Consider the following 17,396-nt stretch of genomic DNA (forward strand, 5'->3'; position numbering starts at 1 on the left):
AGGGGAAGGCTCCTACGAATTCTCGGTCGGACGCTGACGGTTAGCATTCTAGTGTATCCTTCTATAGTCTATAATCACACTAAGTCTGTCAGTCGGTCTATGTTTCATCTGCCATTGTGTGCACTGACGGTATTAATTGTATTCGGTTCATGTTCCTAGGGAGGAGGTCTGTAGAAGAATATATGAGTCACACAAGGTTTAGTAATCTGGTAACTGCGGTTTATCTGTATTACTGATATGGGGATATTGAGTCTACGGATAAAGGGATATTCAGTCTCTCTAGCTTATCGCTGTCACCCTTAGTGCGGTAGCGCCTGCTTTATTTATTTATTGTATAGGACAGTTAGCAGGGCAGCAGGGCCAGAATTAGGGACAGACGGTAACTAATAGGCCAAGAGAAACCACAAGAAATGTGCTGTATTCTTTGCATCATCAGTAATATACGAACTGCCATTTTCTTGATATTACAACTTATCTTGCTAAACCTGTACATAAAATGGAAAATGAAAAAAAAATTTTTTTGGATTAATAGCGCTGCCAAAAATGGGGAGAAATAGTACCAACCTAATAATTGCTTAGTTTGTTAATAAAGATTATTGCGAGGACTGAAAGAAAAAAAAAACTAAACTATTGTTAGCTGTTGGTTAGAACTGATTGTGCATATAAACATAGTGACCATAAAGGCTGATGGAGCAGGAGCTACATGTGTTTTGCTTCACAACATCTTCAGGCTAATTTTGTGCTTTATTTGCCCTGCAATCGTGGAAAAAAATGCATCAACTTATCAAAATAGTATTTACCAAAATTCCCAGCCAGTTAAAAAATACAAGAAGTCAGAATGAAAAGTAGTTAGTCAAGGTTCTTACCAATGTTTTATCACCTGGATGTTCCAGCCAGCAGCCCCAACGTGCATTTTGTGAAGGCTTCCTCAGGGGGCTTCCTGCTGGCTGGCTCAGTCCGCATGAGGTGGGGGTTGGGACAGACCAGGGATTAATAGGAACATACTAAGGTCAGAAGCTCTGGCCTCTCTACCTTCAAGACTACCCCCGGAATAGGGATAGGTAGGGTCCCAGTTCAGGGGACAGTTTGAGGCCCCCCTTCCTTACTAAAGACTGTCACAACGTGACAATGACCAAGGAAGTAAACCCAGCTTTCTGACTCTGGGCACTACATTGTGACACAAAATCCTTTGATAATCTTCAGATTTTATGATGCCTTGCACACAGACACAGCACCTAGTTCCAGAGGCAGCAAATCAACCTCAAAACATCTTTGAACCTCCACCATATTTGACTGTAGGTACTGTGCTATTTTCTTTGTTGGCTTCATTCCCTTTTTGGTGAACAGTAGAATGACGTGCTTTACCAAAAAGCTCTATCTTGATCTCCACAAGACACTTTACCAGAAGGATTTTGGCTTATTTATGTACTTTTTATAGCAAACTGCAGTCTAGCTTTTTAACATCTCTGTCAGCAGCGGGATCCCCCGGGTCTCCTGTCATAGCGTTTCATTTCATTCAAATGTTGACGGACAGTTCACGCTGACACTGTTGCACTCTGAACCTGCAGGATAGCTTGAATTTATTTGGAACTTGATTGAGGTTGCTTATTCCTCATCCAGACAATCCAGTGTTACAACCTTTCACCAATTTTTGTCTGCTGTCCACATCCTGGGAGATTAGCTACGGTGCGATGGGTTGTAAACGTCTTCTTGATTATGCTGCACACCGTGGAAAAAGGAACATCAGGATCTCTGGAGATGGACTTGTAACTTTGAGATTGTTGATATTTCCATTCCATATAGAATGGAAATGTGGAAAAGAGAAGTCGGGAGACGTCTCCTCATCACTGGAGCTCTACACAGAAAGCCTCGATCACAGGTCATTCTCTGTGTGTAGTGAAGTCAGAATTTCACAGGATTCCATCAGATCTCCAGAATCCACGGTCCACGTCAGCTGGGAACATGAATATACAAATACCAAGGGGCAGCAGACGTTCTCCATCACTGATCACAGTAAGAAAAGTCCATCCAGAAAGGAAATATGCAAATTGCCTCTTCTGAGAAAAAGAGGACTTAACTCTATAGCGCCACCTGTTGGAAGTAGCGATCCTACGAGTCACAATCAACCCTCTAACGAGTCGTGCAATATGACTTAGGATAAAAGCCAAATCAGTATCTCAATTCGCAGACACGGTGTTTCGGGCTGTTGGCCCTCGTCAGTGCAAAGCATGAGAACTGGCTAGGTGAGAGGCTCTGGACTGGGGTCTAAGGGGTATCGTTTCTCCTTATGGAGAGTGACATACCAGCTGGCTTGTCAAGGTAAGGAGGCTTATTTGCCGTACAATGCTCCTCTGGGAAATTAATAATGCAAATTGCATTAATTCGCACTGACGAGGGCCAACAGCCTGAAACACCGTTTCTGCGAATTGAGATACTCATTTGGCTTTTATCCTAAGTCATATTGCACGACTCTTTAGAGGGTTGATTGTGACTTGTAGGATCGCTACTTCCAACAGGTGGCGCTATAGAGTTAAGTCCTCTTTTTCTCAGAAGAGGCAATTTGCATATTTAATTTCCCAGAGGAGCATTGTACGGCAAATAAGCCTCCTTACCTTGACAAGCCAGAGATGGTATCACTCTCCATAAGGACATCCAGAAAGGAAAGATTCAGGAAGCTGCGGTTTAAGGGGGTGGACCGGTCAGAATACATGGATGATCACATAAGAAAGGTAATATCAGGTTGGAGAGGGTCCGACGCTCAGCACCCCCCACTGATCAACTGTTATCTTCACTGATTGTGTAGTGGAAGCTGCCGGGTGCTGCAGAGCAGCTCCTACATTTTTACCTATGCTTTTGAATAGAAGCTGTTCTGTGTACTATGTGCATAGGCAGGAAGCTGCCAATTAGAGGAGGGTGGCGGGATTACACAGCTTAGCTGGACTTTCTGGCAAGAGATATCTAGTTCTGTAGTGATAATCTCCTGCTGATAAAACACTGATTGTATTAAAACTACAGCACACAGCCCAGTAGGTGAATCATGGCAGAAATCAGGGTCTCTGCTCCTACCTCATGATGCTCTATTAAATAGCAAAAACCTGTTGACAGATTCCCTCTAGGTTTTCCTGGCGTTACCAGATTTCACATTCTCTCTCCTGCAGATTTCCTCTGGAGGCCGGTCGTGGATGAGATACAGACGCCATCGTGTATATATGACGACAACCCCGTAGTATTTAATTGTCACATATCAGGATATAATCCGGACGACGTCACGGTGAAGTGGTTCAGGAGGAATAAAAAGTCTCTGGAGTTATGTGAAGATTCTGATAATGTTTCAGTTCCAAAAATCAGATCGAATAGAAATCCAGACAACACCTACAGCTGTACAGCGAGGCTAACGATGACACCGTCCGTGGAAGACCACCTCGGGGCAGAGTACATCTGCCAGGTAGAGCATCCTTCTCTGGAGAAAGCAATCAAGAAAAGCACGGGAGGAATGAAAATCCTGGGTGAGGTTATACCTGATAAGAAGGTGATCAGATCTCCTCAGGGTCCGAGCAAGGAGCACGATGCACGGACAGTCCAGGGGTCTACCCGGTGGCTCTGCTATCATGAGGCAAGTTGAATACTTTGCCTCAAGCGGCGGAACATTCCTAAAGACAGGGGGCGGCAGAGCGGCAGTCAGAAGTTAGAACACGTGGTGCCGACTCTCCCTGCAATCCCTACTCTGACACTTGCTGACAGTGCAGACAGTGTCACAACAAACAAGCTAATGTGCAGCGTGCCCGGCAGGTGACTGTCTGTTACCACCCGGCCCGGCTGAGGTGCAGAGGTGGTGCCCAGTCTCCTGACCTGCTGGCTGCTCTGCTGGGAGTCGGACACACACATTGCTGGGACTCGGAGCAGTAACCGGCAGCAGTAAGTTATGTAACTATAAAAACATCATCTGCCCCCCATCCCCCACATGCTGCTGCTGAGCACAGCTCTGTCACTCAGGGCAGCAGCAGTAAGTAAAGTAGTGTTGTGTCCAGGGCCGGACTTAGCCCAAAAGGCGCCCTGTGCGAGACTGCAGGACGGCGCCCCCCCCCCTCCAAACTTTGAAAGAAAACAATAACTCTTTAATATTCACAACAACACGTTTACTTAGAAAACTTGTGTTTCCCTGCAAAACACTTGAAGAAACACTAATATTGCAATAACGGGAATTATAAAGTGCTTTAAAGCGGACCAAAAGGAAAAAATGACGCTTGGTCCATACTGTATAATGACCGCATGCATACTGTATAATGGCTGCACATGATGCTCCATACTGTATAATGACCGCACATGATGCTCCATACTGTATAATGGCCGCACATGATGCTCCATACTGTATAATGGCCGCACATGATGCTCCATACTGTATAATGGCCGCACATGATGCTCCATACTGTATAATGACCGCACATGACGCTCCATACTGTATAATGGCCACAGTTCTCCATACTGTATAATGACATACAGGCACGCAGCTCACACACACGCAGCACACACACAGCTCACACACGCACGCAGCTCACACACATGCAGCATCACACACACAGTATCACACATACACACGCAGCATCACAAACGCAGCTCACAAACACATGCAGCTTTGACACAAATGCATCACACACGCAGCCATCACACACACGCAGCCATCACACACACACGCAGCCATCACACACACACACACACGCAGCCATCACACACACACACACGCACACACACACACACACACACACACCCAGCCATCACACACACACACACACCCAGCCATCACACACACACACACACCCAGCCATCACACACACACACACACCCAGCCATCACACACACACACACACCCAGCCATCACACACACACACACACCCAGCCATCACACACACACACACCCAGCCATCACACACACACACACACACCCAGCCATCACACACACACACACCCAGCCATCACACACACACACACCCAGCCATCACACACACACACACAGCCATCACACACACACACCCAGCCATCACACACACACACCCAGCCATCACACACACACACACACACACAGCCATCACACACACACACCCAGCCATCACACACACACACACACACACACCCAGCCATCACACACACACACCCAGCCATCACACACACACACACACACCCAGCCATCACACACACACACCCAGCCATCACACACACACACACACACACACACACCCAGCCATCACACACACACACACACACACACACCCAGCCATCACACACACACACACACACACACCCAGCCATCACACACACACCCAGCCATCACACACACACACACACACACCAGATACCTCATACACAATGACACACACACACAATCTCCTCTGTGGTGCAGGGGCGGCTGATCTGTCCATGTGCAGCGCTTCAGTTTCTCCGGCTGCTCACAGCTCTGCACTGTCCCGGCACCTCCCCCGTCTCTCCTTCTCTGCCGGGATACTAGATAAGAGCAGGAGAAGCCGGAGCTCCGTGCACACACAGGAGGAAGTGAGTCGCTGACCTCTCATCTTGATCGCTGCTGGCTCTCGTGGCAGCGCCGCACACACAGGGGGCGGGGGGGGGGGCGGCGGGATCGGTCGGGAGGAGACCCAGCAAAATAAGAAAAAAAAAACAGCCACAAACCTAAGCTACTCAGGTGCCGCCCCCTGCATTGTCCCCGCCCTAGGCACGTATCCATGGTAAACATCGGGTTACTAAGCGCAGGGCCGCGCTTAGTAACCCGATATTTACCATGGATACCATGGTAAAAGTAAAAAAAAAAACACTACATACTCACCGTCTGTTGTCCGTCATGTCCCCTGGAGCTTGCCGTACTGACTGTCTCAGCGCCGTCCGGCCGTAAAGCAGAGCCCAGCGGTGAATCTGCAGTAACAGCGGTTCACCGCTGGGCACCGCTGTTACGGCCGGCCGGCGCTGAGACACAGTCAGTGCGGCAAGCGCCGAGGGACATGAAGGACGACAGAAGGTGCGTATGTAGTGTTTTTTTTTTTTTTTTACATGGGGACTTCGGCATCGCTGAAGACAGTTTCAGCGATGCCGAAGTCGCTTGGTCGCTGGAGAGAGCTGTCTGTGTGACAGCTCCCCAGTGACCACACAGCAACTTACCAGCGATCACGTCGCTGGTCGCGATCGCTGGTAAGTTGCTCAGTGTAACGGCACCTTAACTCTGCCTGCCTGACAGCCCGCTGCCTCCCCCTCCTCCTCAGCCTACTTTACCCGCCGACACGTGACCTGGCACACTGCACGCTGCTCTGCTCTGCTCAGAATGAATGAGGAAATGCGAGCACGAGCAGCGTGACGTCAGGAGTCGGACCATGATGCACCCGGCCGGACTCAACTTAAAGGTACAGCGCCCATTTTCGTCCACCCGATGCATTAACAACATTGTAGGTGTATCTTTAAATCACCACAGTGTTGTTATGCATCGGGCGTTCGGCAGAAGCCCTGGGGGGCGGTCCGGGGGCGTGGTAACCATTTTCAATTACCGGAACGCTGGCAGATAGAAATTTTAGTAAACGGCTGCCCCGTACCGGGTCGTACCGGCTGAATCCCACCCCTGCATGTGACATTAATCTGCTGAGCTCAAATGCGCCCCTTGTATGCTAACGAGCCTTGGCGCCCTGTGCGGCCGCACAGGTCGCACAGGGCAAAGGCCGGCCCTGGTTGTGTCCTTCCTGAAGGAGCCGATACAAAGAGGCGGCTCCCTGCTGTGAATGAAAGGAGTCAGCTCTGCAGCATGAGTGAGCCAAGTTTTGTTGTTTTTTTTTCCTTTCTTGGCTGGTGGCTGCAGCCTATCAGCCTGTGACTCCTGTGGGAAGAGCAGTGAGGAGAGAAGTAGTTGTGGACTCTGGACTGTGAGTACTGGAGAAATGGTGCAGACAAGCACAGGACAGGGTGGATGGGAAAAGAAAAACAAGGGCTTCCTATTGTTAACCCTTCAGTGCCCTCAGACCGCAAGCATTAGTGTTACACCGTCCTTCAGTGCTGGAGTCAGGATCTGAGTTACCTTAGTTCCTAATAAAGATATAGCTTACTGGCCTCATCCATGGCATATACTGTATATAGTGTGTATAGGAGGAGGACTCAGCAGATTGTTTGGTCTCATAGTATTAGTCAGGACTGAGGAGGATTCAGGACAGGAACATACAGGGAGGAGGAGGACGACGTCACTTATTGCTGCTGAGGATAGGGTAATAAGTAATATACAGTGATTTTAGGCAGAACCTGTTGCAAGATCTAGTACAGCTCCAATCATATAGAGTTACGCTGGTTTCACACTTGCATATTTTGCAATCTGTGTGACTATGGCTGCACACGGATCCGTTTTCATCTCCATTGACTTTCCGTGGTGACAGATGGGACCTGCGTGCGTGTGCATCCAGTTGTCACCGTTTTCCCTCGGATCCGTGTATCTGCATATTTTACCAGATGCATAAAAACGCAACTTGTTGCAGTTTTGTGTTGTCTGAAAAACACACAGGGACATTGACACGCACAGATCCATGGCTGCATGTCTGGAATTACCATGGAGCACGGATCCCGGACACACACGGATCCATATGATTCCGTGTGCAGGGATCCGTTATCCGGGACTGAGCATGCTCAGAAGCAAGGGATGTGCTGTATGGGAAAGTGATGAAACTGTGTGGGAGCAGGATGCAGACATAATGTAGACTCTGCATGCTGTGCTGTCAGTGACCGGCCTCACTGGAAGGGCTTGTGCCCCATGTTATAGTGTGGTAATGGTAATAAAATATATTGGGAGCCTGTATATAACATGGGGGCTCCTGATTAGGGGCGGCACGGGTGGGGCTGCTTTCACACTAGCGCTTTGGTACGGTGCGTTGTGTAGCAATCCTGGTGCATCCCGATCCAGATTGTATCCTTATACTTCACATAGGGACGCATAGACCTGCGTTTGCATCAGGATTTCTCATGTGCTCCCAAAACGCAGCTTGTTGCGAATTTTGGGTGTTAAAAAAATCTGCAGACATCCTGGTACGTGGCAGCACATCCAAAAAATATATGATTGTCAATGTAGACACCCCCGAATCAGGCTGCCTGCATCCGATCTGCATGTGGATGTCACTCTGCGCAGGCTCGGAGCCCCATTTTTTTTCCTTTCACTGTCACCAGTCTCTCTCCCCTCTTCTCTCCTCTCCTCTCTGCCCCAAAAGTCAGAATTTGCCATTTCCAACCAAATCCTGATCAGGATGCAGTTCCATCCGTTTGCAGAAAAAATACGGATGCAGATAAATTGTGTCCAAGAGGGAATGACTACAGCAATGTACAAATCCGCCACATATTAGAGAGTAACACGTTAAGACTACAACCGAGTAGCAGAGGGGCGCTGTTCACAAGAGCGAACAATCTGGGGAAACAGCAATGCTGAAATTGATGTTTCAAATACATACACTTTTAAATAGGAATATATTTTAGATGTGCATCAGGTTAGGTGAGTAAAGAGTAAACCAGATTTATTTGTACTGATTTTACTACGTGTGGGAGGGGGGGCGCCGTTTTGCAGTTCGCCTCAGGCAGCAGAAAGGCTAGGTTCACCCCTGGGTCTACCGACCAGAGTTACACAGACAGTCCAGGGGTCTACTGACCAGAGTTACACAGACAGTCCAGGGGTCTACCGACCAGAGTTACACAGACAGTCCAGGGGTCTACTGACCAGAGTTACACAGACAGTCCAGGGGTCTACCGACCAGAGTTACACAGACAGTCCAGGGGTCTACTGACCAGAGTTACACAGACAGTCCAGGGGTCTACCGACCAGAGTTACACAGACAGTCCAGGGGTCTACTGACCAGAGTTACACAGACAGTCCAGGGGTCTACCGACCAGAGTTACACAGACAGTCCAGGGGTCTACTGACCAGAGTTACACAGACAGTCCAGGGGTCTACCGACCAGAGTTACACAGACAGTCCAGGGGTCTACTGACCAGAGTTACACAGACAGTCCAGGGGTCTACCGACCAGAGTTACACAGACAGTCCAGGGGTCTACTGACCAGAGTTACACAGACAGTCCAGGGGTCTACCGACCAGAGTTACACAGACAGTCCAGGGGTCTACTGACCAGAGTTACACAGACAGTCCAGGGGTCTACCGACCAGAGTTACACAGACAGTCCAGGGGTCTACTGACCAGAGTTACACAGACAGTCCAGGGGTCTACCGACCAGAGTTACACAGACAGTCCAGGGGTCTACTGACCAGAGTTACACAGACAGTCCAGGGGTCTACCGACCAGAGTTACACAGACAGTCCAGGGGTCTACTGACCAGAGTTACACAGACAGTCCAGGGGTCTACTGACCAGAGTTACACAGACAGTCCAGGGGTCTACTGACCAGAGTTACACAGACAGTCCAGGGGTCTACTGACCAGAGTTACACAGACAGTCCAGGGGTCTACTGACCAGAGTTACACAGACAGTCCAGGCATCTACCGACCAGAGTTGCACAGACAGTCCAGGGGTCTACCGACCAGAGTTGCACAGACAGTCCAGGGGTCTACCGACCAGAGTTGCACAGACAGTCCAGGGGTCTACCGACCAGAGTTACACAGGGGTCTACCGACCAGAGTTGCACAGACAGTCCAGGGGTCTACTGACCAGAGTTGCACAGACAGTCCAGGGGTCTACTGACCAAAGTTACACAGACAGTCCAGGGGTCTACCGACCAGAGTTGCACAGACAGTCCAGGGGTCTACCGACCAGAGTTGCACAGACAGTCCAGGGGTCTACTGACCAGAGTTACACAGACAGTCCAGGGGTCTACCGACCAGAGTTGCACAGACAGTCCAGGGGTCTACCGACCAGAGTTGCACAGACAGTCCAGGGGTCTACTGACCAGAGTTACACAGGGGTCTACCGACCAGAGTTGCACAGACAGTCCAGGGGTCTACTGACCAGAGTTGCACAGACAGTCCAGGGGTCTACTGACCAAAGTTACACAGACAGTCCAGGGGTCTACCGACCAGAGTTGCACAGACAGTCCAGGGGTCTACCGACCAGAGTTGCACAGACAGTCCAGGGGTCTACAGACCAGAGTTACACAGGGGTCTACCGACCAGAGTTGCACAGACAGTCCAGGGGTCTACTGACCAGAGTTACACAGACAGTCCAGGGGTCTACCGACCAGAGTTGCACAGACAGTCCAGGGGTCTACCGACCAGAGTTGCACAGACAGTCCAGGGGTCTACTGACCAGAGTTACACAGGGGTCTACCGACCAGAGTTGCACAGACAGTCCAGGGGTCTACCGACCAGAGTTACACAGACAGTCCAGGGGTCTACTGACCAGAGTTACACAGACAGTCCAGGGGTCTACCGACCAGAGTTGCACAGACAGTCCAGGGGTTTACCGACCAGAGTTGCACAGACAGTCCAGGGGTCTACTGACCAGAGTTACACAGGGGTCTACCGACCAGAGTTGCACAGACAGTCCAGGGGTCTACTGACCAGAGTTACACAGGGGTCTACCGACCAGAGTTACACAGACAGTCCAGGGGTCTACTGACCAGAGTTACACAGACAGTCCAGGGGTCTACCGGCCAGAGTTACACAGACAGTACAGGGGTCTACTGACCAGAGTTGCACAGACACTCCAGGCGTCTACCAACCAGAGTTACACAGACAGTCCAGGGGTCTACCGACCAGAGTTGCACAGACAGTCCAGGCGTCTACCGACCAGAGTTGCACAGACAGTCCAGGGGTCTAACGACCAGAGTTGCACAGACAGTCCAGGGGTCTACCGACCAGAGTTGCACAGACAGTCCAGGGGTCTACCGACCAGAGTTGCACAGACAGTCCAGGGGTCTACTGACCAGAGTTGCACAGACAGTCCAGGCGTCTACCGACCAGAGTTGCACAGACAGTCCAGGGGTCTACCGACCAGAGTTGCACAGACAGTCCAGGGGTCTACCGACCAGAGTTGCACAGAAAGTCCAGGGGTCTACCGACCAGAGTTGCACAGACAGTCCAGGGGTCTACCGACCAGAGTTGCACAGACAATCCAGGGGTCTACCGACGAGAGTTGCACAGACAGTCCAGGGGTCTACTGACCAGAGTTGCATAGACAGTCCAGGGGTCTACTGACCAGAGTTACACAGACAGTCCAGGGGTCTACCGACCAGAGTTACACAGGGGTCTCCCGATCAGAGTTGCACAGACAGTCCAGGGGTCTACCGACCAGAGTTACACAGGGGTCTACTGACCAGAGTTGCACAGACAGTCCAGGGGTTTACCGACCAGAGTTGCACTGATAGTCCAGGGGTCTACTGACCAGAGTTGCACAGACAGTCCAGGGGTCTACCGACCAGAGTTGCACAGACAGTCCAGGGGTCTACCGACCAGAGTTACACAGACAGTCCAGGGGTCTACTGACCAGAGTTGCACAGACAGTCCAGGCGTCTACCGACCAGAGTTGCACAGACAGTCCAGGGGTCTACCGACCAGAGTTACACAGACAGTCCAGGGGTCTACCCACCAGAGTTGCACAGACAGTCCAGGGGTTTACCGACCAGAGTTGCACAGACAGTCCAGGGGTCTACTGACCAGAGTTACACAGGGGTCTACCGACCAGAGTTGCACAGACAGTCCAGGGGTCTACTGACCAGAGTTACACAGGGGTCTACCGACCAGAGTTACACAGACAGTCCAGGGGTCTACTGACCAGAGTTACACAGACAGTCCAGGGGTCTACCGACCAGAGTTACACAGACAGTACAGGGGTCTACTGACCAGAGTTGCACAGACACTCCAGGCGTCTACCAACCAGAGTTACACAGACAGTCCAGGGGTCTACTGACCAGAGTTGCACAGACAGTCCAGGCGTCTACCGACCAGAGTTGCACAGACAGTCCAGGGGTCTAACGACCAGAGTTGCACAGACAGTCCAGGGGTCTACCGACCAGAGTTGCACAGACAGTCCAGGGGTCTACCGACCAGAGTTACACAGACAGTCCAGGGGTCTACCGACCAGAGTTGCACAGACAGTCCAGGCGTCTACCGACCAGAGTTGCACAGACAGTCCAGGGGTCTACCGACCAGAGTTGCACAGACAGTCCAGGGGTCTACCGACCAGAGTTGCACAGACAGTCCAGGGGTCTACCGACGAGAGTTGCACAGACAGTCCAGGGGTCTACTGACCAGAGTTGCATAGACAGTCCAGGGGTCTACTGACCAGAGTTACACAGACAGTCCAGGGGTCTACCGACCAGAGTTACACAGGGGTCTACCGATCAGAGTTGCACAGACAGTCCAGGGGTCTACCGACCAGAGTTACACAGGGGTCTACCGACCAGAGTTGCACAGACAGTCCAGGGGTTTACCGACCAGAGTTGCACTGATAGTCCAGGGGTCTACTGACCAGAGTTACACAGACAGTCCAGGGGTCTACTGACCAGAGTTGCACAGACAGTCCAGGCGTCTACCGACCAGAGTTGCACAGACAGTCCAGGGGTCTACCGACCAGAGTTACACAGACAGTCCAGGGGTCTACCCACCAGAGTTGCACAGACAGTCCAGGGGTCTACCGACCAGAGTTGCACAGACAGTCCAGGGGTCTACCGACCAGAGTTGCACAGACAGTCCAGGGGTCTACCGACCAGAGTTGTACAGACAGTCCAGGGGTCTACCGACCAGAGTTGCACAGACAGTCCAAGGGTCTACTGACCAGAGTTGTCCTAATTGTCCTATTATCTTCCTTTGCAGCAAAACCTCAGCTGGAGTCCATCACCAAAGCCCTGGAAGATACCATGTTGGTGCAGTTTTCCATGCATCTTAAAAAGTTTTACCCCAAAGACATCAAGGTGAAGTGGCATCAGGGGGAGACACAACCCAGAAGAGGGGTGCAGCAGATGACACTACACACGGAAACGCTCGCTGAACGTGAAGATTCCTTGTATGACGTCACCAGCAACTGTAGCATTTCGGGATGTTGTTTTGGAGATCCCCAGTATAAAATATACGTGACCTGGCAGCACGAATCTATGGATGGACCCGAGACCAGGGCACTGTCTGCGAGAGGTGAGACCCAGGCACCAGAATACCTTGTGTTATCATTCGGCGAAACTCCAATCTCCCCGCACCCCCTGCTCGATCAGCGTCTGCGCGGTTTGCCCTTGTGATTCGGGCGTGGGCTTTACACCAGACATTGTAAAGTCATGTAATGGCAGAAAAAAATGAAAACACCAGAATGGCAGATATTTGGTTCGCCACGCCTAACTAAAAAATTTGCCATAGAAACGTCGTATCTTCCCCCCCAAAAATGAAAATATCAGCTTGCGATGGAAAAAACAAGCCCAGCTCCATTGATGAGAAAAATCAGAATGTTACTGGTTGCAGAAAATAGCGACACAATCCAATTTTTCTTTCACAAAATTCCGTTTTCATTTCTTTTTTACGACCTAAGCAAATGAAAAAATATATATATCCACATTCAGTATGACCGTAATCCTACTGACCAGGAAAATCGTGTTGTAATGCAATTATTACCGCACAATGAATTCCGTAAAAACACCCCCCAAAAAATGGCGGGATCATATTTTTTGGGGGGAGGGTTTTGCAGTTTTTTTTTTTTTTTCATGTTTTTCAGTACATTTTAAGATAACATTAAAGGGAATCTATCAGCAGTTTTGCTATGTAATCTGACGGCAGCATCATGTACGGATAGAGACCCTGATTCCAGCAATATGTCACTTAGTTTTGTGGGTGCCGCAGTTGTGATGGAATCACAATTTTCTTTGCTTTAGATCTATCAGAGCTCTGAATGCTGAGCTCTGTATAACCCCGCCCACACCACTAATTGGCCGCTTTTCATTTACACTGTATATTGACAGAAAGCTACCAATCAGTGCTGAGGGTGGGTTGGACCAGGAAGCACGAGGCAGCTAGTCCTGCAGTGATAGTCACCTGCTGATAAAACACTGATTATATTGAAACAGCCCAGTAAGTGACACATCGCTGGAATCAGTATCTCGTCCCCTAAATTTTGCTGCTCTCAGATTATATAGCAAAAATCTGCTGATGAATTCCTTTTAATACTGACATTCAAAACTACAAATTGTCCCACAAAGAACAAGCTGAAACAAGTTGGCTGAAAAATGCAAAAAATATATGGTACATGGAATAAATGGAAGCACAAAAATTAAAATAAAAAATGCTAGATAATGAAGGGGTAAATAACGATAAGACAACGTCTTTAACCACCAAGCCAGGTCCAATTAATAGAGTGACATCCTACTTGCCAACTTTAGCCAGGAAAGAAATATATCTTGGTACCGTGTTAGCCAGTAGATAGAAAAATATTTAGAATTGAGAGTCCTCAGTTAGCCATTAAAAGGTATCAACCACTGAGGACTCTCAATTCTAAAAACTTTAGCCAGTTAATTTTTGCGGCCCTCACGCTCAATATCTAGCTTATATGGGCATCAGAAGATGGGTAAGTGGCGCCTGCACAAATCTGTACAGCTAGAAATGGAGATCTTTTATTCTGAACGCTAATGTTCTGAGCCGTTCAGCTGCACCAATGTGTCAGGTAGAAGCTCGCCCATGACCGCTCTCTATTCTCCACCACCATTCCTTCTCACCGTCAGTTATCATGGAGGCAAATGAGGGTGAGCACATGACAACCCGACTTACGGGAAATGTTCTGTACCCGAGGAGGACGGCACGGTATGTAACAACCCAGGAGTGATGATACCAGCGCTAACAGTCCCGATGTTCCTCTCCACAGATCTGCCCTGGATCCCAGACGTAGAAGACATATTTGTCCTCAGGTTGGAAGATGGTTTCAGAACCATGATGATGTGCCGAATCACCGACTATTACCCAAACTCGGTGACCGTGACTTGGTATAAAAAGGAGAATGGAAACGTGTCGTCCATACAGGACTCTGATGACATTAAACTTGTGATAGAGCCTCATAACAGGAGGAAAAACAAGACATATGGGTGTACGGCAGCTTTACATTTTACTCCAGATTCTACAAGGGACCAAGGCTCAGAAATTATCTGCAAGGTGGATCATCCCAGCCTGGAGCACCCGATCGAGAAGAGCACTGGGCCTCTGCGTATATTAAGGGCTGGAGAAGAGGAGTGATCAGACCCTGGAGCCCACCAGTCTGCAGTGAGGCACACTCACACATTGTCCACCAGACCTAAGTAGTGATGGCCACAGCTCACCTCCTCCCCCTCTCTGCACAGTCAGCACAGCATGCCCACTAGTCAATGATCATTTCCAGTCTGTTCTAGAGATGAGCGAATAGACTAGAAAGGCTTTGGTCCTGAGGTCACGTCAGTAGTCTCTGGCCAGTAGACGGGAACCCTGTGAATCGCCTCCTACAAGCTCCTCTTTTGGTTAGTTGGCCTGGTGTCATGTCCTATGTGCATCACACGACAATGATAATATTGTGTAAGGCCAGCTAATCAGAAGAGGAGGCAGTAGGAGGGCCACAGGATATGGACCTGGCTCCAGCCAATCAATTCGCTCATCTCACTGGGCTGCTGTATAATGCATCTCTGAATGCTGATAACAGAAAGCTCAGCCAAGATGGCCGCCGTATAGTCATGTGCAGTGGTGGGTTGTTATTGTATTCGGTAGAGATGAGCGGACCGGTTGGCAGGACTCCCGTCCAGGTCAGTGATACCTGGCAGCTAGACCGGAGGCCCACAAATCTCTTCAGGTGTCCCTGATGCGGCCTTTGATTAGCCATGTGCCGGCGCATCCTCATCTTTGTGACTCACAGATGTTGTCGCCCCCACCAGGGACACCGGAAGGTGAGAGATGTGCAGCCTCCCATCTAGCCGCCAGGTACCTCTGCCCTGGACTCTGGGCCGGAGTCTCGTGAATCGATGCGCTCATCTCTAGCCGTCTCCAGTCCACATCACATATCTTAGAATGGATCAATGACTATGGAATATTCCAATGACTCCTATCTATATATTATATACAAATAAAAATGTAAATGGCCGTTTGGTCCAAATCTTAAATCTCCGAAAGTTCTTCACCGATGGCGTTGAAATTTTGGCACAACGTTGTATTCGAATACGAGCGCGTTTTTATAGACCTATGATATAGGTGGCGCACCTGTGACAGGTAAAAACGTTTTTTTTTTTTTTTTTTAACAGCGCCATCTGTTGGAAGTAAAAGCAACAACATTGTTTATGCTGGGTAGTGACATCATAAACAATTAAATAGTGATCGTTTATTGTTTAATTAGCTATTGTTTATGTACGTATCATCAATACTTAACCAAGAAAAGAAATTTCAGATTTTTTGACCGACGAAATAAAAGTTGTGACAAAGGGGTTGAATTGAATTTTCATAGATCTTGACTTAATTATTTCATGTGACATTGCTTTGGAATTGAGCTGTACTGTTTACCATAGCGTTCATTTTGTGAGTATAGTTTTTGTTTTATTTTTTTTAATTGGCGTGACAGTTATTGTTGTGAAATATCAACCAGCCAAAGCTTTGCAGCGACACGCGGCTTGCAGTAAAAAAATGAATGAGTAATGTTGCAGAAGCAATAATCTTGACAGGACCTTTCAAAGGTGAAGATGTCCTTATTCCTCGTATTGCTATGATTCCAACGGATATGACATTTCAATTTAAGGGATTGCAATCACCGTCACCAACGCTCCGGGCCGATCTTTAGAATTGTGTGGTTTAGGTCTAGACACGGCTCGCTCCTCACATGGACAATTATGGCCCTTCACTGTAAGCGGTCACGCCGAGACGCGGCATACCATAGCTGCCTCGTATCGTGAGAAGCCCTACTCCTTCCCCTGATGAACCCTGGTGTATTGTCCTAGGGGGAAACGCGTCGGGATGGGCGACAACAAACGGACGAGTACATCCTCATTTTCTTTTTGACCATTATGAAGATGCTAATTAACCTTCTGTATTAATGTCTTTAAGTTAAATTGGAGGTGCATGTATATGGGAATAGTAATATTGCCCTGATGACGTATTATTATGATCTCCCTATCTTTTCTATACCGACATATATATGACGAAAATAATTAGGTATATAAAAAGGGGAATATTATTGATACTATAAGTATGATACACTGCCTGCTATTATAAGCAGAACCAATATCGCAAATGTTTAAGACTTATTTTTGTCTCTGATATTAGACACACATTGCACCTCCTATATATATATAGGGTTGAAAAAAATCTAAAACCCTTCATTGTGGAAATTGACCCACAAATAAGACTTAAGCAGTTTTATCTGGCACCTTATAAGCACAATTGCACCTTAGATAAGGTTTGGTTTGGTGATAGTTTCCTTTGTTCAGTTCCTTTTAGGGTTATAAGGGAGAGT

The 17,396-nt window shown here is 48.8% G+C and overlaps 2 protein-coding genes across 2 annotated transcripts in view; both read left to right on the forward strand.

Moving 5' to 3' along the window:
• The window catches only part of LOC143786154 (uncharacterized), a 126,724-nt gene that overhangs the window by 38,621 nt on the left and 70,707 nt on the right, over positions 1-17,396 (forward strand). The gene's annotated exons all lie outside the window — the stretch shown is intronic.
• On the forward strand, positions 1,692-16,375 carry LOC143785071 (uncharacterized). The gene is made up of 4 exons (XM_077273742.1): positions 1,692-2,013; positions 3,159-3,506; positions 12,779-13,093; positions 14,802-16,375. Exons 1-4 carry the CDS (start codon positions 1,692-1,694, stop codon positions 15,164-15,166), a joined length of 1,350 nt encoding a protein of 449 aa, XP_077129857.1. The 3' UTR covers positions 15,167-16,375.

This window comes from Ranitomeya variabilis, chromosome 7 (genome assembly GCF_051348905.1).
Source record: "Ranitomeya variabilis isolate aRanVar5 chromosome 7, aRanVar5.hap1, whole genome shotgun sequence".
Taxonomy (NCBI): Eukaryota; Metazoa; Chordata; class Amphibia; order Anura; family Dendrobatidae; genus Ranitomeya; species Ranitomeya variabilis.